This window comes from Carcharhinus amblyrhynchos, chromosome 26 (assembly GCF_965287045.1).
Source record: "Carcharhinus amblyrhynchos chromosome 26, sCarAmb.v2.hapA, whole genome shotgun sequence".
Lineage (NCBI taxonomy): Eukaryota > Metazoa > Chordata > Chondrichthyes > Carcharhiniformes > Carcharhinidae > Carcharhinus > Carcharhinus amblyrhynchos.
Genome location: NC_137349.1, coordinates 38,307,300 through 38,334,325, shown reverse-complemented (window position 1 = coordinate 38,334,325; position 27,026 = coordinate 38,307,300). Strand labels below are relative to the sequence as shown.

General features: G+C 48.0%; 1 protein-coding gene across 1 annotated transcript; it reads left to right on the top strand.

Moving 5' to 3' along the window:
* Nucleotides 1-9,891: 9,891 nt before the first annotated feature.
* LOC145358761 (cathepsin K-like) lies at nucleotides 9,892-26,393 on the top strand. Its single transcript, XM_080213023.1, has 7 exons — nucleotides 9,892-10,038; nucleotides 13,970-14,086; nucleotides 16,146-16,304; nucleotides 20,808-21,032; nucleotides 21,751-21,919; nucleotides 23,955-24,060; nucleotides 26,294-26,393. The coding sequence occupies exons 1-7, from the start codon at nucleotides 9,892-9,894 to the stop codon at nucleotides 26,391-26,393; spliced, it is 1,023 nt and encodes a 340-aa protein (XP_080069149.1).
* Nucleotides 26,394-27,026: the final 633 nt, after the last annotated feature.

The following is a 27,026-nucleotide window of genomic DNA, read 5'->3' as shown; positions in this document are numbered from 1 at the left end:
GGGGACTGCGTGATGGATTGGGTTACATTCAGAACTTTTTGTAGCTCCTTGCAGTCTTGGATAGAGCAGGAGCCCATACCAAACTGTGATACAGCCAGAAAGAATGCTTTCTATGGTGCATCTGTGAACGTTGGTGAGAGACGTAGTGGACACGTGAATTTCCCAAGCCTCCTGAGGAAGTAGAGGCATTGCTGGGCTTTCTTAACTATAGCACCGGCTTGGAGGGACCAGGACAGTTTGTTGGTGATCTGGATATCTAGAAGATTGAAGCTCTCGATCATTCCCACTTCATCACCTTTGATGTAGACAGGAGCGTGTCCTCCATTATGTTTCCTGAAGTCGATGACAATCTCCTTCATTTTACTGACATTGAAGGAGAGATTATTAAGAGGATTCTTGGTCCATTTCAACATAAAATGGCCTTTTAATGTGAAGTTACAGGTCGGAAATGTTCACACTCACATGTTATCTTATTTCATTTGGTACATTTTCATTTAACACGTTGCTGTTTGGGAAGACATGAGGAATGTTAAATCCGGGATAGACCTGGAAATGGTCTGGTTCAATACATTGAAAAGAGTGGCAAGTTCCTCCAAAATGAGATCGATCGGAAAGGAATGTCAGGATTCCGACTGGAACACCTTCATTACGGGTGGAGTGCTTTTGACCTGTGCATTCTCACAGAGGTTGTGACCTTCCGGTGTTTACTGTTCTTCTCTGGAACAAAACTGCTTAGTGAGCGGAACAAAGCCTCTACATCGCAGTCACACATCTGTGTGAAGAGTTTGTAAACCAAAAGGGACGGCACTCTCTCTGAAATCCATGTTTCATGGCCCAGCACCCGACATGGAGAGGATATGGATACTGGAGATGCCCCGAGCTTGTGACACTGGCAGCGAGCTCACAGTGAATCAAAACAGCAAAGATGATCCTGAAATATTTCAAATAGGCAACTGGACAATGTCCAGGATTGGGATCACCGGTGGGACATTCGCATCATCTCATTTGCCTGGCATCTCCAACACGAGTTCAAGTTTATTTATTAATCACAACTTACATCAGTCACAGGTCACATTAACACTGCAATGAAGTTACTGTGAAATGTTTAATGCAGACAAGTGTGAGGTGTTGCACTTTGGAAGGACAAGCCAAGGTAGAACATACAAGGTAAATGGTCGGACACTGAAGAGTGCAGTAGAACAGAGGGATTTGGGAATACAGATACATAATTCCCTAAAGGTGGCATCACAGGTAGATAGGGTCATAAAGAGTGCTTTTGGTACACTGGCCTTTATAAATCAGAGTATTGAGTATAAGAGTTGGAATGTTATGGTGAGGTTGTACAAGACATTGGTGAGGCCGAGTTTAGAATATTGTGTGCAGTTTTGGTCACCAAATTACAAGAAAGATATTAATAAGGTTGAAAGAGTGCAGAGAAGGTTCACAAGGATGTTGCCAGGACTTGAGAAACTGAGTTACAGAGAAAGGTTGACTAGGTTAGGACTTTATTCCCTGGAGCGTAGAAAAATTAGGGAGATTTGATAGAGGTATATAAGATTATGATGGGTGTAGATAGAGTGAATGCAAGCAGGCTTTTTCCACTGAGGCTAGGGGAGAAAAAAACCAGAGGGCATGGGTTAAGGGTGAAAGGGGGGAAAGTTTAAAGGGAATATTAGGGGGGTTTCTTCACACAGAGAGCGGTGGGAGTGTGGAATGAGCTGCCGGATAAATGCGGGGTCACTTTTAACATTTAAGAAAAACTTAGAGGGGTTCATGGATGAGAGGGGTGTGGAGGGAAATGGTCCAGGTACAGGTCAGTGGGACTAGGCAAAAAATGGTTCAGCACAGACAAGAAGGGCCAAAAGGCCTGTTTCTGTGTTGTGATGTTCTATGGTCCTAAACTCCCCTAGTTGCCACACTCCGGCCCCTGTTCGGGTCAATGCACCCTACTCAGCATGTCTTTCAGGATGTGGGAGGAAATCAGAGCAGACATGGGGAGAATGTGCAAACTCCACACAGACCACGCCAGGATTTGAACCCAGGTACCTACTTTAGAATCGTCACATTGTGCTTTCATCTGACTTGGCCCCACTTGTTTTGCAGCCTTGGGCCCAATTAGATTCCCCATTGACTTATTTTGGGTTTCCAAACAATGCTTTAACACACGGTTCGAGGCAGTTGTCTAAGAATGCGATTACTGATGATTGACGGGGAACACACAACAGAATCTCGGGTCATCTTAGTTCAGTGGGCAGACAAATTTACATTAATGTGTGCCCTCAGGGTGTAGCAGCTAAATAAACTGTGTGAGAAAGCGCAAACCCTTCTGTTTTACAGTTATATAAACCCTACCCTCAGCCAGGACAATCTAAGAGGGAAGAAGCTGCCTAAACCAGGTGAGATTGCTGTCATTTCCTTCATTCACATTTATTGGAAGTTAATGATGTCTATAAACTGTTTAAAATCAGCAGCTTGTATTAAGGTTTCCTGTTTCAATCTGTTTTCAACCTCAATCACAAATTTCTTCATTTAAATCTCAATGTTAAGTCTTCATTTTACTCCATACAATAAGCCCCTCTTTATAATTCTCTCTAATCTATAATACAGACTGAAGTGAGTTAACAAACTTACTGCAATATTCAGGTGATTGAGGTTAAGCTGCGGCCTAGCCACTTGTGTTTTTGTTTAAAAGTTTATTTATTCGTCGCAAGTAGGCTTACATTAACACTGCAATGAAGTTACTGTGAAAATCCCCGAGTCGCCCACACTCCGGCACCTGTTCGGGTCAGTGCACCCTAACCAGCACGTCTTTCAGATTGTGGGAGGGAACCCACGCAGACCCGAGAAGGTGCAGGCACTGACCCAAGCCAGGAATCGAACCAAAGTCCCTGGGAAACCCAAAATAAGTCAATGGGGAGATTACGCTTAAACTGGACCAGATGCTGGGCAACACGACAGCTCAGTGACTATCACTGTTTGCTGTGCAGACACGTGGATTTGGGCCGGTGTCTGTGGGAGTTTGCGCATTCTCCCCGTGCTTGCGTGGGTTTTCTCCGGGTGCTCCGGTTTCCTCCCACACCCCAAAGATGTGCTCTTAGGCTGATTGGAGGTAATAAATTGTCCCTAAATTAGTCTTCCCTCAATGCGGATTGCCATAAACAATAGATAAGGGTCATGGGTGGAGGGGGGGCTGGTAGTGTTAAAATGGCGGCGCGGGCTCATTGGGCCAAAGGGCCTGTTTCCCGGGCTGTTTTTGTTCTTTGACTAATTGGGCCCAAGGCTGCAAAACAAGTGAGGCCTCGTCAGAACTCGTGCTGAAGAAAGCACAATGTGAGGATTCTGAAGGAGGTACCCGGGTTCGAATCCTGGCTTGGTCTGTGTGGAGCTTACACATTCTCCCCATGTTTAGAAAGGATAGCAGGACTCGAGGGAAAAGCCTCAAAATAAGTGGGGGGGGTGGTTGCAGTTTAGATCGGAGTTGAGGAGGAACTTCTTCACTCAAAGGGTAGTGAATCTCTGGAATTCTCTGCCTGTTGAAGTGGTAGAGGCTACCTCGCTGAACATATTTAAGTCATGGGTAGATAGGTTTCTGATAGACAAGAGAATTAAGGGTTATGGGGAGCAGGCAGGAAAGTGGAACTGATCCACTTCTGATCAGTTATTGGATGGCGGGGCAGGCTCGAAGGGCTAGATGGCCTACTCCTGCTCCTATTTCTTATGTTCTTATGTCTGCCCTGATATCCTGCCACATTCTGAAAGGCGTGCTGGTTAGGGTGCATTGACCCGAACAGGCACTGGAGTGTGGCAACTAGGGAAATTTAGAACCATAGAACACTCTAGCACAGAAACAGGCCTTTTGTCTGTGCCGAACCATTTTTCTGCCTAGTCCCACTGACCTGCACCTGGACCATATCCCTCCACACCCCTCTTATCCATGAACCTGTCCAAGTTTTTCTTAAATGTTAAAAGTGAGCCTGCATTCCCCACCGTGTTGCCCCATGGGTTCATGTGCTGTGATAAACAGGCTGTTTCGTCACTGCAACACTATGACTTAAAGGGCTGTTCCAATCGTGTATTTTGCTCTCCTAACTCCTACTTTGAGACTCCATTTCGAAGTATTGGGTTGCCAAAGTGAAGGGTCAAGTTCACAAGCGCAACGCTTACCCAAATGCTCCAAATGGGTTAAAAGTGGCACATTTGCACTGAGCTCCTCTGGCAACGGAAATGTTTTATGTTTTCTGTACAATCTGGGCAGCTCCTGTGAAAGGTGTGGGACTGTGTACGCGGTGGGGACTATCTCTCAGATAAATGATCATAACATAAGAACATAAGAAATAGGAGCAGGAGTAGGCCATCTAGCCCTTCGAGCCTGCCCCGCCATTCAATAAGATCATGGCTGATCTGAAGTGGATCAGTTCCACTTTCCCGCTTTCTCCCCAGAATTCCCTTGTCTATCAGAAATCTATCTACCCGTGACTTAAATATATTCAGCGAGGCAGCCTCCACCACTTCAACGGGCAGAGAATTCCAGAGATTCACCACCCTTTGAGTGAAGAAGTTCCTCCTCAACTCCGATCTAAACTGCCCCTCCCTTATTTTGAGACTGTGCCCTCTAGTCCTGTTTTCCTTTCTAAGCGGAAAGAATCTCTCTACCTCCACGTTATCTAGCTCCTTCATTATCTTATATGTCTCGATAAGATCCCCCCTCACCCTTCTGAACTCCAACGAGTACAGACCCAGTCTATTCAATCTCCCCTCATAAGCTAACCCGCTCATCTCCGGTATCAGCCTGGTGAAACTTCTCTGTACTTCCTCCAAGGCCAATATATCCTTCCACAAATAAGGGGGCTAAAACTGGGCAAAAACAGTAGTTATCTTACACGCAGTGAGCTCCTAGAAATAACTGAGCTGTTCATTGGCGTGTCTGTTGCTGGAGGAATGGTGTCCAAAATGTCAGGTGTACTCATCGTTCCCTTACAGGGAATCCATGTGTCAAAATCGGCTTTTAAACAGGCCGTTTGATGTAAACAGTTCCTATCTGAGGGATGGCACAGTGGTTAGCGCTGTTGCCTCACAGCACCAGGGACCTGGGTTCGATTCCCGGCTCGGGTCACCGTCTGTGTGGAGTTTGCACATTCTCCTCGTGTCTGCGTGGGTTTCCTCTGGGTACTCCGGTTTCCTCCCACAGTCCAAAGATGTGCGGGTTAGGTTGATTGGCCATGCTAAAATTGCCCCTTAGTGTCAGGGAGACTTGGAGGGTAAATGCATTAGGTTACGGAAATAGGGCCTGGAGTGGGATTGTGATCGGTGCAGACTCGATGGGCCAAATGGCCTCCTTCTACATTGTAGGATTCTATGATCAGTACTTGAAACCACAGAGTAAATACGCACATCTACCCATCCTGATCTCCATGACGTGGAGTTGCCAGCGTAAGACTAGAGTAGGCACGGTAAACAGTCTCACAACACCAGATTGGAGTCCAATAGGTTTATTTGGTAGCACGAGCTTTCGGGGCTTTGTCCCTTCATTAGGTGATCAACGCTCCGAAAGCTAACAAATAAACCTGTTGGACTTTAACCTGGTGTTGTGAGAATACTTACTGTGCTTGCCCCAGTCCAACACCGGCAGTTCCACAGCCTGACCTCATCTGCCTTGGTCCAGCTATCCATTCTAATAGTCCCTGATCCAATAAACAACTTTGAAAATCAGTCTAGAGCCTGACGCGTCTCCCTCAAGATGCAGCCATTCATGGCCTGCTTTCAACATGTGGCCAGTTATAAGAATTGTTCAAATCTCAGCTTTTCCTTGGATTGTTCCCCAGTGGAATTCACAAATAAGGTCGCTGACCGATCTCAATCTTTCCCCTTTCTCTTGACCTTATTTCACCATTTTGTCTGAAGGATTATGGGCCTGGAATCTCCAAACTCGCCTGGGGCTGGGATTTCTGATAGACAGGGGAATTAAGGGTTATGGGGAGAGGGCGGGAAAGTGGAACTGAATCACTATCAGATCAGCCATGATCTTATTGAATGGCGGGGCAGGCTCGAGGGGCGAGATGGCCTACTCCTGCTCCTATTTCTGATGTTCTTATGGGATGCTCCAGTCCCGCTGCAGTGAACGGAGGTTCTTTGTGAGGCGTACGGGACTGGAGAATTCCGGCAAAGCTTTTAAAATTTGGCCCGAGTAGAAGTCTAAAATATAGCCATAGACGGAATTTTCCCTTCCCACCCCCACCACAGGAATCGTAGCGGGAGGGACACGGACTGTGCAAAGGTCCGTTGACCTCGACGGAATTTTCCAGTCTTGAGGCGAGCGTGGCTGGAAAATCCGACCCCATGAGTTTTCGTTCAAATTTTGGAGAAGTCAGTAACTATTTTAAACACCAATTATAAAACGGTAAGGTTGTCATAGTCCCAGATGACTATCGGCTGCTGTCCCCTTTGAGAGGGAGGACTCAGGGAATGTTGTTGGGCTGTTAAACCTTTCATTGCACATTCTCTCAATCAATTACATAGAACATAGAACATTACAGCGCAGAACAGGCCCTTCGGCCCACGATGTTGCGCAGACCAGTTAAAACAATGACCCACTAACCTAAACCAATCCCTTTTCGTCCATAAACCTATCCACGGATCTCTTAAACGCCCCCAAACTAGGCGCATTTACAACTGCAGCAGGCAGGGCATTCCAATCCCTCACCACTCTCTGGGTAAAGAACCTACCCCTGACATCCGTCCTATAACTACCACCCCTTAATTTAAAGCCATGCCCCCTCGTGCTAGCTTTCTCCATCCGAGGAAAAAGGCTATCACTGTCCACCCTATCTAAACCTCTAATCATCTTATATGTTTCAATAAGATCCCCTCTTAGCCGCCTTCTTTCCAGCGAAAACAACCCCAAATCCCTCAGTCTCTCCTCATAGGACCTCCCCTCCATACCAGGCAACATCCTGGTAAACCTCCTCTGCACCCTCTCCAAAGCCTCAACGTCCTTCCTGTAATGTGGGGACCAGAACTGCACACAGTACTCCAAGTGCGGCCGCACCAGAGTTGTGTACAGTTGCAACATGATGCTGCAACTCCTAAATTCAATCCCCCTACCAATAAACGCCAAGACACCGTATGCCTTCTTAACAACCCTATCTACTTGATTCCCAACTTTCAGGGATCTATGTACACATACACCTAGATCCCTCTGTTCATCCACACTCTTCAAAGTCCTCCCGTTAGCCCTATACTCAACACATCTGTTATTCCTACCAAAGTGAATTACCTCACACTTCTCCGCATTAAACTCCATCCGCCACCTCTCGGCCCAGCTCTGCAACCTGTCCAAGTCTTCCTGCAAACTATGACACCCTTCCTCACAATCTACCACACCTCTGACTTTGGTGTCATCAGCAAATTTACTAATCCACCCAACTATACCCTCATCCAGATCAGTAATAAAAATTACAAACAGCAGTGGCCCCAAAACAGATCCCTGAGGCACACCACTCGTAACCGAACTCCATGACGAATATTTACCATCAACCGCCACCCTCTGTCTCCTATCCGCTAGCCAATTCCTGATCCAATTTCCTAGATTACCCTCAATCCCATACATCTGCACATGGAGTCACCTCGAATTATGACAGGAATATAAAAATACAGTCCATGGTCCTGTTGAATGATGGAACATAGTCGAGGGGCCGGAGATGTTCCAGTGCTCCAAAGGATTCAGATTTGGGGAATGGAAGGCATGCACAGGAAGTGATAATATTCACACCTCCAGCTAAGCCTGGTTGCTAGTTTGGAAACGTATGAATGTGCCAGAGGCTTCAATGCCCTTGTCACAACTGGAAGGTGTGCCCTGTTTCAGTGTCGGGACGTAGGGCGGGAGAGCGACGCGTTGGTCAGTATTTTACAACCACGCTCAGGCGAGGCTCGTAAAATCCCACCCGAGGCTAACGGAGAATTCCGTTCTGTGAACCAAACCTGTCCCGATTCCTGGAAAGGGGGTAAAATTCCAGCCGTTATCTCAGGGCTTGGCACAGGCATTGAGGAATGTGTTTGACACACTTTGTTTTCTGCAAACTCGGGTTATTTTCCCTGCTGGATTATCGTACCTTAGCAACTTCCATTAAATATACCAATTTGCTCTACACCATTCTGAGGTTACTCTAGCAGAGAACGCAACATTGACTGAAACTAAAACCCCGGGGCATTCTGCAACTTAGAACAAGAATGCCTGTGTCAAACCAGAAACCTTTCTCATGCCCTCTCTTCATGCAACTCCATGTCTCCAGATAAACATAGACCTCCAATGCTACCTTTCCAACTCCAGACTTATTCCTTCTGTCTGCTTTGTTTTACTGTTTCTGCAAGTAGAAGAATGAGGGGAGATTTGATAGAGGTGTATAAGATTTTGATGGGTGTGGATAGAGTGAATGCAAGCAGGCTTCTTCCACTGAGGCTAGGGGAGAAAAAAACCAGAGGACATGGGTTAAGGGTGAAAGGGGGGAAAGTTTAAAGGGAATATTAGGGGGGGTTCTTCACACAGAGAGTGGTGGGAGTGTGGAATGAGCTGCCGGATAAATGCGGGGTCACTTTTAACATTTAAGAAAAGTTTGGACAGGTTCATGGATGTGAGGGGTGTGGAGGGATATGGTCCAAGTGCAGGTCAGTGGGACTAGGCAAAAAATGGTTCAGCACAGACAAGAAGGGCCAAAAGACCTGTTTCTGAGCTATAATTTTCTATGGTTCTAACCTTTCACACCATTGTGGCTCTGCCAGTAAGTACTGACTCTCTAAATATTGTGACAGACTGACATCAGTGCCAGAATTCTCCAACCTCGCCCACAGCTGGGATTCTCCAGCCCCGCTGCAGTGTGTGGGGTTTTGGCTGAGCGCCAAGTTCTCCATTCCCGCTGGCAGCGGTGGTGGGGCGAATAAACAAAGAACAACACAGCCCGGGAAACAGGCCCTTCGGCCCAACGAGCCTGCGCCGCCATTTTACAATGTGCTTTTCCTCTTCCACCCTTGACCCATGTCTATGCTTATGGGACCCCCATTGGAAACCAGATTAAGGGGAGAATAACTTAGGGACAATTTGTTACACCAATCAGCCTAACAGCACATCTTTGGGGTGTGGGAGGAAACCGGAGCACCCGGAGGAAACCCACACAACCACGGGGAGAATGCGCAAACTCCCACAGACACCGGCCCAAATCCATGTATCTGCACAGCAAACAGTGATAGTCACTGAGCTGTCGTGGTGCCCATCTGCTGGTCCAGTTTTAAGCGTACACTAACGATGCAAACTACTAGACTACTCTCGAAACATCCAAGAGCAGCCCACGCACGACCCACCGCGTGTATGCCCCTCGTTAGACAACAAGGTGGACCTACAGTGAAAAATATTGTTTCTTGCACGCCTATACAGGCAAAGAATATCACTCATAAAGAAGGAAATGAGAGTGCAGAATGTAGTGTTACAGTCATAGCCAGGGTGTAGAGAAAGATCATTTTAATGCAAGATAGGCCCATTCAAAAGCATGATGGCAGCAGGGAAGAAGCTGTTCTTGAGTCGGTGACCACAGACTTTTGTATCTTTTTCTCAACAGAAGAAGGTGGAAGAGGGGTGCGTGGGGTCCTTGATTACACCGGCTGTTTCTCTGAGGCAGCGGGAAGTGTAGACAGAGTCAATGGGCGGGAGATTGGTTTGAGTAATGGACTGGGCTACAACTTGGCAAAGCTCCCAAGAGCTGCCACTTCCTTGGGATTTACGGAGAGGGAAAGGAAAGTTCAGGAAATGACAGGGAAAGTTTGAACTCAGAGTCACTAACTTATAAAATGTTGCCTTTATCCTCTCATTTCAGAGCGTTCGTTAAGGGCGTCTGTACTGTTGCCATGTCAAGGCCTAGGTATTTGATGATGCAGCTATATCTGTTTGTGGCCTGTTTTCTAATCACCAATTGTACCTCCTTAACCACCCCGAGTGCAAATCAGGACTGGGAAACATGGAAGAACCTCAACGGGAAGACATACAGCAGCAAGGTAAGAAATAGGGGCAGAAATCCCAGCGGTGCAGAAAACCAATCCAAGATCAGGATATATATTCTCTTGCTTTGGATAATTACCTGGCAAGAAAAAATCCACAGGGCGGTAAACAAAATAGTAAGAAGTCTCACAACACCAGGTTAGAGTCCAACCAGTTTATTTGATTGTAATCTTACAGGCTTTTGGAAACGCTGTTCCTTTGTCAGGAGTGTGGAAGGTTCCACACTCCAACCTCGCCCACAGCTGGGATTCTCCAGTCCCGCTGCAGTGTGGGTTTCCTCCGGATGCTCCGGTTTCCTCCCACAGTCCTTCCACACCTGGTGTTGTGAGACTTCTGACTGTGAGTAAGAACTTGAGGCTGTGTCTTACAGGACTAGAGGGCACAGCCTCAAGATAAGCGGGGAGGGCAGTTTAGGTCGGAGTTGAGGAGGAACTTCTTCACTCAAAGGGTGGTGAATCTCTGGAATTCTCTGCCCGTTGAAGTGGTGGAGGCTGCCTCGCTGAATATATTTAAGTCACGGGTAGATAGGTTTTTGATAGACAGGGGAATTAAGGGTTATGGGGAGAAAGCGGGAAAGTGGAACGGATCCACTTCAGGTCAGCCATGATCTTATTGAATGGCGGGACAGGCTCGAAGGGCTAGATGGCCTACTCCTGCTCCTATTTCTTATGTTCTTAACTTATGTGTTTACCCCAATCTAACACCGGCATCTCTACATCTGTAAATAAAAGCCAGGGGTGGGGGTGATCCAAGGCAGACATGATGGGCTGAATGGCCTCCTTCTGAGTTGTTAGTGTTTTCTGATTCTGTCCAACCCTCCCACCTCCTCAAGATTGGAGTTTTGGCTGTTGTAAGTTGCGGGGTTTACATACTTACAGCGTTAACAATTTATATTTCTAAACTGCCTTTAACATCCTCAAAATATCCCGGAGCTGATTAAGTACTTGCTGAAGTTTGCCGCTGTTGTGATGGGGGATAAACAGATATTTTCCAACAAAGGCTCGGCAGACGGTGATCTGAAAAGGACTATGTTGGAGAAGTTGGCTTGTGATATTGGTCAGGACACCAGACACAATTCCCTTGCTCATCACAGACCACATTCCTTCACCTGTCCACCTTATTCACACAGGACTGGAATCCACCAACCTCAGCAGATGCTGAGTTCCAATGACTAGAATTCTGGCAGCAGAAATGAGTGTGAACGTTCAATAAAATGTCAAATTATCTTTTGTTATCTCTAACACATTTGGAACAACCGTTCCGCCGAAAGCTTATTTACGTCGCCCCCGCCCCCCCAGATAGATTCTCCTGGGAGTTCATCCCTCCAGACACCAGCTTTAGTTGAACGCGATGGACCGAATGGCCTCCTTCAACACGAGGAAATTAAATTTTATATCCTAAGAATCCTGGCATTTGGTCAGCGTTGCTGCCTCACAGCGCCAGGGACCCAGGTGCGATTCCTGGCTCGGGTTGCTGCCTGTGCGGAGTCTGCACGTCCTCCCCGTGTCTGCGTGGGTTTCCTCCGGGTGCTCCGGCTTCCTCCCACAATCCAATGATGCGTGGGTTAGGTGGATTGGCCGTGCTAAATTGCCCCTTAGTGTCAGGGGGACGAGCTAAGTATATGCATAAGGGTTATAAGGATAGGGTCTGGATGGGATTGATGTTGGTACAGACTCGATTGGGCTGAATGGCGTCCTTCTGCACTGGAAGGATTCTATGATTCTATGAGTAGGAGGATTTGTAGCTTTTTTTTAGCCTAAACTTGCTGGCAAATGACAGTAACATTAAAAGAGCGAAAAACATAAGGGGCAGCATGTTAGTACAGTGGTTGTCTCACAGCGCCAGGAGCCTGGGTTCGATTCTGGCCTTGAGTTACTACCTGCGTGGAGTTTGCACATTCTCCCCGTGTCTGCGTGGGTTTCCTCCGGATGCCCCGGTTTCCTCCCACGGTCCAAAGATGCGCAGGTTAGGTGGATTAGCCATGGTAAATGGCTAATACGGGGATACGACCTGGGTAAAATACTCTGCCAGAGAGTCGGTGCAGACTCAATGGACTGTCAGCATGGGGGCACAGTGGGTTAGCACTGCTGCCTCACAGCACCAGGGACCCGGGTTCAATTCCAGCCTTGGGTCACTGTCTGTGTGGAGTTTGCACATTCTCCCCGTGTCTGCGTGGGTTTCCTCCAGGTGCTCCAGTTTCCTCCCACAGTCCAAAGGTGTGCAGGTTAAGTGGATTGGCCAGGCTAAATTGCCCCTTATGTCCAAAAATATGTGTAAGTTAGGTGATTTCGCAAGTAAGTGCTCCGGGTTATGGAGATAAGGACAAGGGTCAGGCCTGGGTAAGAGTTGGTGCAGTATTGACGGGCCAAATGGCCTCTTTCTGCACTGTAGGGATACCATGGCTCTATTCTATGTTGAATAGCCTCCTTCAACACGATGAAATTAGACTTTATATCCCACGAATCCCGGCGTTAGTGCTGCTGAGTGTCTGTCTCAAGTAGTTACGATGTACTCCGAAAGCTTGTGGGATTACTATTAAATAAATGGACTTAAACCTGGTGTTGTGAGACTCCTTACTGTCTCAAGTAGCCCAGAGTAACACCAAAATAAACTTGGAGTACTGTGCTCAGTTCTGGTCGCCTCACTACAGGAAGGATGTGGAAGCTTTTGAGAGGATGCAGAGGAGATTTACAAGGATGTTGCCTGGATTGGGAGGCATGCCTTATGAGGATAGGTTGAGGGAGCTCGGTCTTTTCTTCTTAGAGGAGACGAAGGTTGAGAAGCGACCTGATAGAGGTTTATAAGATGTTGAGAGGTATAGATAGGGTGGATTTTCAGAGGCTATTTCCCCAGGGCTGAAATGGCTGCCACAAGAGGACACAGGTTTAAGGTGCTGGGGAGTAGGTACAGAGGAGATGTCAGGGGTAAGTTTTTCACAGGGGTGAGTGGAATCGGCTGCCGTTGGTGGTGGTGGAGGCGGATTTGCTGGGATCTTTTAAGAGACGAGGGGACACAGCTTTGAATTGGCGGGTAGTAATTATAGGACGGATGTCAGAGGTAGGTTCTTTACACAGAGGGTAGTAAGGGCGTGGAATGCCCTGCCTGCAGCAGTTGTGGACTCGCCAACTTTAAGGGCGTTCAAATGGTCAGTGGATAGGCATATGGATAACATTGGAATAGTTTAGGTTAGAGGGTCATTAGATTGGTTCCACTGGTCGGCACAACATCGAGGGCCAAAGGGCCTGTACTGCGCTGTAATGTTCTATGTCCAATGAGACTTCTGGATAAGTATGTGGGACTTAGTAAGATAGAAGGTAAGCCTAGCAGGTAGAGATATTCAGCACAACTTGTGGGCCAGAGGGCCTGTTTGTGCTGTAGTTTTTCAATGTTCTATAAACCTGTTGGACTCACCCAGACCAGCCACCATGTTTCCCTGTGCATGAGCTGTGTTTGTCTGGTGGCTTCACTTGCAGCTCTTTTGCCTCTGAGTCACAAGGTGATGGTGTTCGAAGCCAGTCCACAATTCGGACATATATATAATCCGAGTTGATACTTCCCACAGCAGTCCTGAGGAAACTCTGCACTGTCAGAGGTGCTGCCGTCCTGACAAATTGTTAAACCGGGCGCCAAATTCTGCGGTGGGTGTGAAAGACCTAATGCACTATTTTGAAAAGGAGAAGTGTTCTCCCAGGTGCCCTCGCCAATATTTACTCCTCAACCAATATTCACCCCAAGACATTATTTAGTGACGTGACTGCTTTTTGGGATCTTGCTGTGCGTACATTTCCTGCTGCTTTTTCTACATTAGAGAAGTGGCTACCCTCCCAAGGCAATTCATTGTCTGCGAAGCTCTCTTGAGAGGTGCTATTAAAATGCAAGTCTTCCTTTCTCCCTGTCCAATGTCATCTCTCACTGTTCTGCCCTCAGAAAACAGAGGCTCTCAGGAAAGGAATATGGCTGGAAAATCTGAGGAGAATTAAGGAGCACAATGACAAGGAAGGGACTTTGACGTACACCATGGGCATGAATGGTTTCGGTGACTTGGTGAGTAATTCCCTGGAGCTGTGGTAACATCAGCCACTGAACTCACAGAGGATTCCGATTCTGTCAAGGCAGCTTGGGAACTGGAATTTGCTCAAATTTAATCATTTTACCAGGCACCGGGTAGAAAAAGGACACCGGTTTTGTTGCAAAATCCCAACTGGTTCAATGAATATTCCTTTAAGGATGGAGATCTGCTACACCTCACTGGTCCGGCCTAATGTCACTCAGTCCCATGTGACGTTAAGTGACTGCTAACGCTCTCTGGACAGTTGGCAGTAGGTAATAACTGTGGCCTGGCCGGCTTTGCTTACGTCCTGAGAACAGGGGGGAATAATCCGGCCAGTCACTCCGGCGGGATTCTCTGTTCCCGTCGCAGTGAACGGAGATTTGGCTGAGATTCCCCCATCCTCAATTGCAGAGTGTTAAAGCACAAAAAATCCTGGCCCAGATATTTTGACCAAAGAACAATCCTGGTTAGATCTGATACCAATATCATCCACAGTAACTGGTAAAACCTAGTTAAAAAATAAGGGGTGGTAGTTAGCACTGCTGCCTCACAGTGCCAGGGACCTGGGTTCAATTCCAGCCTCGGGTCACTGTCTGTTTGCACATTCTCCCCGTGTCTGCGTGGGTTTTTTCCGGACGCTCCGGTTTCCATCCACAGTCCAGACATGCGTGGGTTAGGGTGATTGGCCATGCTAAAATTGACCCTAGTGTTAGGGGATTAGCAAGGTAAATATGTGGGGTTATGGGAAGAGGCCTGGGTGGGATTGTGGTCAGGGCAGACCCGATGGGCAGAATGGCCTCCTCCTGTACTGTACGGACTTATGATTTATGACCTGGGGTTTAACTAAACCAGCATTCTTTGAATCATAGAATCCCAACATGCAGAAGAGGCCATTCGGCCCATTGAGCCTGCACTGACTCTCTGATAGAGCATCTCACCCAGGCCCCCTCTGCACCACCCTATCCCCTAACACATTTACCATGGCCACTCCATCTAAGCTACGCATCTTGGGACACTAATTTAGCGTGGCCAATCCAACTAACTTGCACATCTTTGGACTGTGGGAGGGAACCGGAGCACCCGGAGGAAACCCATGCAGACATGGGGAAGACATGCAAACTTCACACAGACAGCCACCAGAGGCCAGAATTGAAGCCTGGCGCTGTGAGGCAGCAGTGCTAACCACTGTTACACTGCCCCGCTCTGCTAACTAAAGTGGTTCTTCAGTTATCTATTCACAATTGTCAACATGACCTTCAGTGGAAGTCAATGCTTTGTATAATTCTTTGGAACCCTTTACCTGGGAAGGCTGGGATTCTTAATCAGTAAGGGGAAATGAAGGCTTAAGGAGACAAGGCAGGAAAGTGGACTTAGAGAGTGTTAAATTAACAATTAACCTATTAAATGGTGGAGCAGGCTCGAGGGACTGAATGGCCTCCTCCTGCTCCCATTTCTATTAGAGTTTTATGGAGTCTGTCCAATGGGTGAATGTTAAACTGAAGCCCCTTCTTGTCCCTCAAGTGGATCATAGAACCCTACAGTGCAGGCAGAGGCCCTTCGGCCCATCGAGTCTGCGCCAACCACAATCCCACCCAGGCCCCTACCCCCATAGATTTTACCCATCAATCCCGCTAACCTAAGCATCTCAGGACACTAAGGGGCAATTTTAGCATGGCCAATCAACCTAACCCACACATCTTTGGGCCGTGGGAGGAAACCGGAGCACCCGGAGGAAACCCACGCAGACACGAGGAGAATGTGCAAACTTCACAGTGACCCGAGCCTGGAATCGAACCCAGGACCCTGGAGCTGTGAGGCAGCGGTGCTAACCCACTGTGCTACCGTGGATGTGTAATGTCGTTACAGTAAAAGATCAAGAGGTGTCTCTTGGCCGATGTTTATCTTTCAGCTGCCATCTGGTCATTTGTCACACAATTCTGTATGGGAGCTTGCTGTGCACAGATTGGCTGCCAAATTTCCGACGTTGCAATAACAAGGCGTGCCTGAGAAAAGTGTCGTGTAAAATCTGGTTCTTCTTTCCCTTCTGTTCAGACACCGCAAGAGTTTGCTCGATTATTCAACACACACAAGAGGAAGGAAGTGTTGGTGAACAACCAGACACAAGAGGGGATGAAGGCCCGACACAGCCAACACCTGCCAGAGAGTGTAGACTGGCGCACATCTGGCCACGTTACCCCACCAAAGTACCAGGTACCAATCCTTCTCTGGCATCGCCTCAGTACGTGGTAGCTGGCTCGTGTGGCTGCTGTTACATAACATAAGAACATAAGAAATAGGAGCAGGAGTAGGCCATCTAGCCCTTCGAGCCTGCCCCGCCATTCAATAAGATCATGGCTGATCTGAAGTGGATCAGGTCCACTTTCCCGCTTTCTCCCCATAACCCTTAATTCCCTTATCGATCAGAAACCTATCTACCCGTGACTAAAATATATTTAGCGAGGTAGCCTCCACTTCAATGGGCAGAGAATTCCAGAGATTCACCACCCTTTGAGTGAAGAAGTTCCTCCTCAACTCCGATCTAAACTGCCCTCCCCTTTATCTTGAGGCTGTGTCCTCTAGTCCTGCTGTCCTTTCTAAGCAGGAAGAATCTCTCTACCTCTACCCTATCCATCCCCTTCATTATCTTATACGTCTCTATAAGATCCCCCCTCACCCTTCTAAACTCCAGTGAGTACAGACTTACCCGATGGCGTGGCTCAGTCCTTATTAAAAGGTGCAGGCCACCGCTAAAACTACCGGAACAAGTCAGCAGGTCAAATTTTCCTGTCCCACCCACCACGGGTGAGGGGCAGACCATGCAAAGGTCTGGTGACCACGGCTGGGGTTTTCCAGTCTCGGGGCAAGCGCAGCTGGAAAATCCCACCCCTGCATCTCCTCGCTGTTTACAGGATATTGTTCTGGTGGAATGTTTTATGCAACTCCTGAATGAAAATTGTTCATCCAGTGATTACCTTCACTGAATGTACTGTCGTTGGCACAAAGTGATAGAAATCCCAACGCAACCTCAGCAACCGCAGTGCTAAAGGAACCCTTTTCTCCAGAAAGAGATGGGCAGCAAATGCTGGCCTTACCTGAATGAATAATGATTTGCTGATGACACCAAGATTGGGGGAAAGGCAAATTGTGCGGAGGGTGTGGAGAGTCTGCAGAAGGATCTAGATAGGCTGGGCGAATGGGCCAGGAAATGGCAAATGGAATTTAATGTTGGCAAGTGTGAGGTGGTCCACTTTGGTAGGAAGAATGGTAGGAAGGACTATGACTTACGTGGCGAAAAACTGCAGCAGGCGACGGTGCAGAGGGACCTCGGGGTCCTTGTGCATGAGTCGCAAAAACCCAGCTTGCAGGTGCAGCAGGTGGTCAGGAAGGTGAATGGGATGCTGGCCTTCATAGCGAGGGGGATTGAATATAAAAGTAGGGAGGTCTTGCTGCAGCTGTATAGGGCATTGGTGAGGCCGCAGCTGGAGTACTGTGTGCAGTTTTGGGCGCCGCACCTGCGCAAGGATATTTTGGCCCTGGAGGGAGTGCAGAGGAGGTTTACTAGGCTGATACCGGAGTTGAGGGGATTGAGCTATGAGGAGAGGCTGAATAAACTAGGCTTGTACTCGTTAGAGTTTAGAAGAATGAGGGGAGATCTCATTGAGACGTATAAGATGATGAATGGGATGGATAGGATAGAGGTGGAGAGACTCTTCCCGCTCAAAAAAGACAGTAGGACTAGGGGGCACAGCCTCAAGATAAAGGGGGGACGGTTTAGAACGGAGTTGAGGAGGAACTTCTTCACTCAAAGGGTGGTGAATCTCTGGAATTCTCTGCCCGTTGAAGTGGTGGAGGCTGCCTCGCTAAATATTTTTAAGAAGCGGGTTGATGGGTTCTTGATAAGAGAGGGGATTAAGGGTTATGGGGAGAGGGCGGGAAAGTGGAACTGAGCCACAACAGATCAGCCATGGTCTTATTGAATGGCGGGGCAGGCTCGAAGGGCTAGATGGCCTACTCCTGCTCCTATTTCTTATGTTCTTATAATGTTTTAAAAATGTAGCTCACTGAGAAAGAGCGCAAAAGAGATTTACTAGGATGCTACCGGGACTTGATGGATTGAGTTATAAGGAGAGGCTGGATAGACTGGGGCTTTTTTCTCTGGAGTGTTGAAGGCTGAGAGGTGATCTTATAGAGGTCTATAAAATAATGAGGGGCGTAATCGTGTACCTATTTACGAACGCCTTAAATGCCCCTATCCTCCCTGCCTGCACCACCACCCCCTGGCAGTGCATTCCAGACACCCACCACTCTCTGTGTAAAAAAACTTACTCCTCACATCTCCTTTGAACTTTTCCCCCTCTCAACTTAAGTGTATGCCCCTTAGTATTAGATATTTCAACTCTGGGAAAAAGGCTGTGACTCTTAGCCTGTGCCCCTCACAATTTTATAGGCTTCTATCAGGTCTCCCCTCAGCCTCGGCCACTCCACAGCCTCTCTCCCTATAGCTCATACCCTCTAATCCAGGCAGCATCCTGGTAAACCTCTTCTGCACCCTCTCCAAAGCCTCCACGTCCTTCCTGTAATGTGGCCACCAGAATTGTCTTCTTCGTTCCATTAAGACTCTCCCCTTTGTTCCCACATCTCTTATAGAATAAGAAGCTAACAAAATCTGAAACAAAAACGATATGATTGAAGAATGGCCTTAGTCGAGTTCTGAGCCCTAATAATGATTCCGTGTCAAATTTATCTGAAAACGTCCCCATGAAGCACCTCGAAATATTTTACCCTGGTGAAGGAGCTATATACAAAGAACAACACAGCACGGGAAACAGGCCCTTCGGCCCAACGAGCCCGCGCCGCCGTCCCACTGTCTCAGTGACCTATTCATGATTTTAGTCTACGCCTAATGTGCGAGGATCAGGGAGGTCCAATATAGGGACAATTTGTTACCCAATCAATCAGCCTAAAAGCACATCTTTGGGGGATGTGGGAGGAAACCGGAGCACCCGGAGGAAACCCACGCAACCACGGGGAGAACGTGCAAACTCCCACAGACACAGGCCCAAATCCATGTGTCCGCACAGCAACAGAGATAGTCCCTGAGCTGTCATGTTGCCCTCGAGATGGTCCAGTTTAAGCACACTAACGACATGAAGCAATAGGCAACTTCCGAAGCAACGTCCAAGAGCAGCCCACTACAACCTGCCGCATGCATGCCCCTTGCTGGTCAACAAGGTGGACTTAAATGCCTGTGGAGACAAAAAATTTCATTATTAAACAGGCAAAGACTGTAACATCCCTGAGGCAAAAACGTAATCCCAAGCCTACAATGTTTAGTAAGGCCTGCTATATCCCCCTATATGTAGACCGCTCATATGGCTGTCTAAGTGACTCTTAAACAACCCTAGCGTGCCTGCTTCCACCACCTTACTCGGCAGTGCATTCCACACCCCCACTACCCTTTGCGTGAAAAACTGCCCTCTAATATTTGTCTTATACCTAGCCCCCCTCACCCTAAGCCCGTGACCCCTCGTTCTATCCATTTCTAATAGCGGAAAAAGCTTACCACCATTTACTCTATCTATCCCCTTCATAAATAGGTTAAGTTTATTTATTATTAGTCACAAGTCAAGTAAGGCTTACATTGACACTGCAATGAAGTTACTGTGAAAACCCCCTATTCGCTCCACTCCGGTGCCTGTTCGGGTACACCGAGGGAAATTTAGCACGGCCAATGCACCTAACCAGCACGTCTTTCAGACTGTGGGAGGAACCAGCGCACCCGGAGGAAACCCACGCAGACACGGGGAGAATGTGCAAACTCCACACAGACAGTGACCCGAGCCAGGAATCGAACCCAGGTCCCTGATGCTGCGGAGTAGCGTTGCCAACTACTGTGCTACTGCGCCGCCCAAAATACAAGTTGTTGTTGGTGTTGAATAGTTAAGGAAGAGACCATTTTGTCTTCGAAGGGTAAACTGGATAGAACCATCTGAGGCGGGGGGGGAGTAACAGGGATGAAGGGAAAGAGTGGGGCAATAGGATTTCTCTCAGAAGGAGCTGGCCCTGTAATAATGGACTGAATGGCCTTGTTTTGTTTTGTACATGCATGTTGTTCTTCTAATTCCTGCTCCTTATCAAGTAGTGCCCGGGGATTTTTATGGTTTATTAATAGGGTGGTACCTCACAGCGCCAGAGACCCGGGTTTGATTCCAGCCTGGAGTCACAGTCTATGTGGAGTTTGCACATTACCCTGAACAGGCACAAGTATTGCTCAGGCTGTGTTCTCTCTCCCCTGATCCCACAGAGAGATGTCTCTCTCACAGCTATTTTTAAACGGATGGAATTGCGCTCACCAGAATTCCTTCATTTCGATATTATCTTGGACACTATCTTGGTCTGATACCAAGAAATACTTATTTATACTATTTATACACATATCTGCGTGGGTTTCCTCCGGGTGCTCCGGTTTCCTCCCAGAGATGTGCAGGTTGGCCGTGCTAAGTTGACCCTCAGGGGGAATGTGTGGGATTTCGGGAATAGGGTCTGGGTGGGACTCTATGACAAGAGAACATTGGTTTGATGCCTCACCCGAAGGAGGACGCTTGTGAGTACAGAATGCTCTGTCAGAGCCAAACTGGGCTGTCAGCCTGGATTCACTGCTCAAGTCCAGCAGGGAACTGAAACTCATAACCTTCCCCCCCATCTCCCCGCCAGGGGCAGTGCTACAGCTGCTGGGCATTTAGTGCCACCGGGGTGCTGGAAGGGCAGCTGTTCAAGAAGACAGGCAAACTCACCGTTTTGAGCGAACAGAACCTCATCGACTGTTCAAGGGGCCATGGAACGTTTGGATGCAACGGAGGCTGGTCATCGAGTGCCTTTGACTACATCATTGAGAACGGAGGAATTGAAGCTGAATCCACCTACGCCTACACTGCAAAGGTACATTTGTAACTGGATCTCACCGGTGACCCACACTTCCAATACATTCAGACACATAGATATATATCTATACATTCAGGCACATACATACATATATATATATATCTATTTTTATAAACTCCACCAATTAACTTGGGTGGTACGGTGGCACAGATGGTTAGCGCTGCTGCCTCTCAGCGCCAAGACACGGGTTCGATTCCCAGCTTGGGTCACTCTCTGTGCAGAGTTTCTCCTCGTGTCTGCCTGGGGGTGCTCCAGTTTCCTCCCACAGTCCAAAGATGCGCGGGTTAGGTTGATTGGCCATGCTAAGAAATTGCCCCTTAGTGTCCAGGGATGCGTAGGTTAGAGGGGTTAACGGGTAAAACATGTGTGGATATGGGGGTAGGGCCTGGATGGGATTGTGGTCGGTGCAGACTCGATGGGCCGAAGGGCCTCCTTCTGCATTGCAGAGATTCTATAATTTAAACAAAGCTCACCAACATTTTCTTGGTTAACCATGGCACATTGAGCCTCCCACTGGAATAAACATGGAACCAATTATAAATTCAGACATGTAGGAGTTCACATTTTTATGGTTCTTTATGGGAACCAATGATCTGTCATGCAGATAAATACAGACAGTCAATGGGGCACAGCAAGATTCCATACACCGCAACTACAGACCAAAGGACTGTTAACCTGGTATCTATAACCTCCTGCCTGTTCTCCTTTCGTACAGGATGGTGAATCTTGCAAATACAATGCGTCTGAGAGCGTGACTTCCGTCTCCAGCTACAAAATACTTCCATATGGAGATGAAGAAGCTTTGACGCGGGCGGTGGCTGAGATTGGACCCGTAGCGGTGGTGATTGACGCAGGACTGCCCTCTTGGCAGTTTTACAGCTCAGGTGAGGGTGCCATTGCCCCTACGGCCAAGCTCAACTCTCCAAACTCACAACCCCAGCTCTCGCTTTGCCGGAACAAAGGTGGCGAAGGATCTTGCCGGCACAGACCCGGAGACTGGGAGGGGAATTTCATCCAGGCTCTGACGCCGATACGACCCAGTAAGAAGTCTCACCACACCAGGTTAAAGTTTATTTGGTAATAAACCCCGTTGGATACCACCCTGCAGTGTTGGACTGGCGCATGCTCGGTCCAGCCAATGGAGCCTGAGCGCCACCTACTGGACTGAGACGAAAGGCGGAAAGTGCAAAAATCTTTCACTTCTAAGTCCCCGTAGTGGAGAATTGCCTGTTTATTAGCGGTTACCGTAGAAACACAGAAAATAGGAGCAGGAGGAAGCCATTTGGCCCTTCGAGCCTGCTCTGTCATTCATTATGATCATGGCTGATCATCCAATTCAATCGCCAGTTTTCACCTAACCTGAATAATCTTTGACCCCCTTCACCCCCTGTGGGCTCCATCGAACTCCTTCTTCAAAATGTACAATATTTTGGCTTCAGTTGCTTTCTAGGGTAGAGAATTCCACAGGCTCATCACTTCCTGGGTGAAGGAATCTCTCCCCATCTTAGTCCTAAATGGTTGACCCCGTATCTTCAGCCTGGTTCTGGACACCCCCACCATCAGGAACATCGTTCCTGCATCTACCCCTAAAATCCCATCCTATTGATGTCACAAGTCCGCTTACAGGAACACTGCAATGAAGTTACTGTGAAAATCCCCTGGAATGAAATCACAGAATCTCGACAGTGCTGAAGGAGACCGTTCACCCAGCGAGTCTGGACCGACACTCCGGCAAAGCATCTTACCCACTCCATCCCCATGACCCCATGCATTTACCATGTCCAATCCACCTAACCTACACATCTCTGGACACTCAGGATCAATTTAGCATGGCCAATCCACCTAATCTACGCATCTTTGGACACTCAGGATCAATTTAGCATGGCCAATCCACCTAATCTACACATTTCTGGACACTCAGGGGCAATTTAGCATGACCAATTCACCTAATCTACACATCTTTGGACACTCAGGGGCAAATTAGCATGGCTAATCCAACTAATCTACAGATCTTTGGACCCTCAGGGGCAATTTAGCATGACCAATCCACCTAATCTACACATCTTTGGACACTCAGGGGCAATTTAGCACGACCAATCCACCTAATCTCCAGGAAACCAGAGGAAACCCACGCAGACACAGGGAGAACATGCAAACTCCACACAGACATCCAAGGTTGGAATTGAACCCAGGTCCCTGACACTGTGAGGCAGCAGTGCTAACCACTGTGCCACTCTGCAACCCTGTTTAGTCCTGTTAAAATTTTATCGGTTTCTTTGAGACCCTTCCCCACCAGTTCTTCTAAACTCTAGCGAATACGATCCTAATAGACTCAATCTCTCCTCATTTGTCAGTCCTGCTATCCCAGAAATCAGCCTGGAAAACTTTCATTGCACTTCTTGACAGCAACAACATTCTTCCTCAGATAAGGAAGCTAAAACTCCACACAATATTCCAGGTGTGGCCTCACCAGGGCTCTGTGTAATTGCATCAAGACACCCTTAATCCTGCGCTTGAATCCTCTCACTATGAAGGAGAGAGTTCCAAATTTCCACTACTTGTAAAGTGAAGAAATGTTTCTCGATATCACCCCCAAAAAAGCTAGCTGCAATTTTAAGAGCAAGACCCAGTTGCTGGGACTTGAGAAGCTGAGTTACAGAGAGAGATTGAATAGGTTAGGACTTTATTCCCTGGAGCGTAGAAGAATGAGGGGAGATTTGATAGAAGTGTATAAAGTTTTGATGGGTATCGATAGAGTGAATGCAAGCAGGCTTTTTCCACTGAGGCTAGGGGGAGTAATATCTTGCTGCGCTGTCAAATCCTTTCATCTTCAGCACCGGAATGAGCTCACCCTTTTAACTCCTGTATTTGGAGAGTTTTGGCTCGATTCTTGATGTAGTTGTGTGTTTCATCTTTCAGGTGTTTTTTACGATGCCAATTGCCAGACTAATGCCTTTAACCACGCCGTGTTGGTGGTAGGATACGGAGTCCAGGCAGGAACGAAGTACTATATTGTTAAAAACAGGTATGTTGGCTGGGCTGGCACGGGGTAGGGGTTGTGCGGAACGTCGGTTGACGAGGCCTGTCTCCTCCCCACCTCTGCTGCAATCTTACCAGCCCGCTCTCCCACACTTCCCGGCTCGGGTCACTGTCTGTGTGGAGTTTGCGCATTCTCCTCGTGTCTGCGTGGGTTTCCTCCCACAGTCCAAAGATGTGTGGGTTAGGTTGATTGGCCGTGCTAAGAAATTGCCCCTTAGTGTCCAGGGATGTGTAGGTTAGAGGGATTAGTGGGAATAATGTGTAGGGATATAAGGCCTGGGTGGGATTGTGTTCGGTGCAGACTCGATGGGCCGAAGGGCCTCTTTCTGCCCTGTAGGGTTCTACGATTCTAACTTAATGGCCTCGTCTCACTGCTGCCAAGATTTCATTCTTGGGGGGGCTGTCTGCAGGCTGGGGGTGTACTCCAATATATAGAAACATAGAAGATAGGAGCAGGAAGAGGCCATTCAGCCTTTCAAGCCTGTACTGTTATTCATCACGATCATGGTTGATCATCCAATTCAGTAGCCAAATCCTGCTTTCTCCCCATAGCCTTGTTATGGTGAGGTTGTATAAGGCATTGGTGAGGCCAAACTTAGAGTATTGTGTACAGTTTTGGTCACCTAATTACAGGAAGGATGTAAATAAGGTTGAACAAGTGCAGGGAAGGTTCACAGGGATGTTGCCGGGACTTGAAGCTGAGTTACAGAGAGAGATTGAATAGGTTAGCACTTTATTCCCTGGAGAATGAGGGGAGATTTGATAGAGATGTATAAGATTTTGATGGGTGTGGATAGAGTGAATGCAAGCAGGCTTTTTCCACTGAGGCTGGGGGGAGAAAAAAACCAGAGGGCATGAGTTAAGGGTAAAGAGGAAAAGTTTAAAGGGAATATTAGGGGGGGCTTCTTCACACAGAGAGTGGTGGGAGTGTGGAATGATCTGCTGGATAAGTGCGGGGTCACTTTTAACATTTAAGAAAAACTTGGAGGGGTTCGAGAATGTGAGGGGTGTGGAGGGATATGGTCCAAGTGCAGGTCAGTGGGACGAGGCAAAAAATGATTCAGCACAGACAAGAAGGGCCAAAAGGCCTGTTTCTGAGCTGTAATTTTCTATGGTTCGAACTTTTGATCCCATTCACCCCAAGTGCTATATCCAGACACCTCTTGAATCCATTCAATGCTTTGAATCAACTACTTCCTGTGGGAATGAATTCCACAGGTTCACCGGGTGAAGAAATGTCTCCGCACCTAATGGCCTATCCCGAATCCTCGGATTGTCAACCCTGGTTCTAGAATCCCCCGGGCATCCTCTGCCACCCACTACCACCGTGCCCCCCCCCACCCCATCCCTTTTCCTACTCGTTCCCTCCACATCAGCCTTGCGATCTCGGTTCCCCCCTCCACCCCTCCCCTCACTAGGGTGTGCCAGTCTGCAGACTTCAGAAGAAATCTCTTTGCCCCAGAGAGATGTGAACCTTGCTACCAAAGAACAAAGAACAACACAGCCCGGGAAACAGGCCCTTCAGCCCAACGAGCCCGCGCCGCCATTTCAACATTGTGAGTCCCCTCTTCCACCCATGACCCTTGTCTCCGCTTATGGCACTCCACATTGGAAACCAGATTGAGGGGAGACTAATTTAGAGACAATTTGTTACACCAATCAGCCTAACAGCACATCTTTGGGGTGTGGGAGGAAACCGGAGCACCCGGAGAAAACCCACGCAAGCACGGGGAGAATGCGCAAACTCCCACAGACACCGGCCCAAATCCACGTATCTGCACAGCAAACAGTGATAGTCACTGAGCTGTCATGTTACCCAGCATCTGATCCAGTTTAAGCGTACACTAACGACGTGAAGCACTAGGCAACTCTCGAAACATCCAAGAGCAGCCCTCGCACGACCCACCGTGTGTATGCCTCCTGTTGGATGAGGTGAAGAGCTCTCCTCGATAAGCAGGAACGTTAACCCGCCATGGAGAAAAGTGGGCGAGGGGCATCAGCACCAGCATTGGAATGTTGGGCTGAATGGCCTGTCTGTGCGCGATGGGTGCGATGCAATCAAACGTAGCGATTCCACCCAGGGGTTTTCAGCAGTATTCCAGCAGGAAGTGCGAAATTCCAACTGGGAATGAATTATTCCTACTCTGAAGTTAAATCTTTATTTTCAATCCTTACATCCTTCAGTTCATTCCTTTCTTTTTTCTGTGTTTTTATTCCAGCTGGGGACAGAATTGGGGCCAATCGGGTTATATCCTGATGGCCAGGGGCAGGACGAACAATTGTGGAATTGCAAGTTTCCCCATTTACGCTCTCGTTTAAAGCTTCAGGAATCATCCAGGAGATTCCGCTGTCTCGACAGCTGTGATTCTCGCAGTCGGTGAGATTGGAAACTTTCAGCCTGTATATTTTTGTCTACACTGCTCGAACAGTTGCAAGGGTTGTTCATTTTGTGCCTGCAATCATGCTGAAGGAATCGCAGCAGGAATTAGTACGGCGGCGAGATTGTTTAGTGAGGGTTTACCTCGCGTTCAACTGTGTGGGACATCCTGAGAATTCACCCAGCTCCGCCCCTTTAACGACACAGAGACCTCACCGCCTCAGGCTAATATTCACGGATCCCAAATTACAGGATTTATTCGGAAGGTTTGAGGCCTGAGTTTTCTGGCTGTTCGCCCCAGTGGGATTTCCTGGTCGCGCTGCAGTGAACGGCGATGTGGCTGAGTATCAAATCCTCCATCCTCGCTTGCAACAGCCACAGCGCGGGAACGACGGGAGCACACAATCTTACATCCAGACTGAATACTCAGACTGAACCCCATTACCCAGACTGAACCCCTTTATCCAGACTGAACCCCTTTATCCAGACTGAACCCCTTTACCCAGCCTGAACCCCTTTACCCAGACTGAACCCCTTTATCCAGACTGAACCCCTTTATCCAGACTGAACCCCTT

What these genes read in the sequence shown, in the direction of transcription:
- LOC145358761 (XM_080213023.1), top strand. Translation starts at nt 9,892, where the DNA reads ATGTCAAGGCCTAGGTATTTGATGATGCAGCTATATCTGTTTGTGGCC. An exon ending in TTGGCAGTTTTACAGCTCAG is followed by an intron (nt 21,920 to 23,954) that starts GTGAGGGTGCCA and finishes TTCATCTTTCAG; the next exon opens with GTGTTTTTTACGATGCCAAT. An exon ending in TACTATATTGTTAAAAACAG is followed by an intron (nt 24,061 to 26,293) that starts GTATGTTGGCTG and finishes TTTTTATTCCAG; the next exon opens with CTGGGGACAGAATTGGGGCC.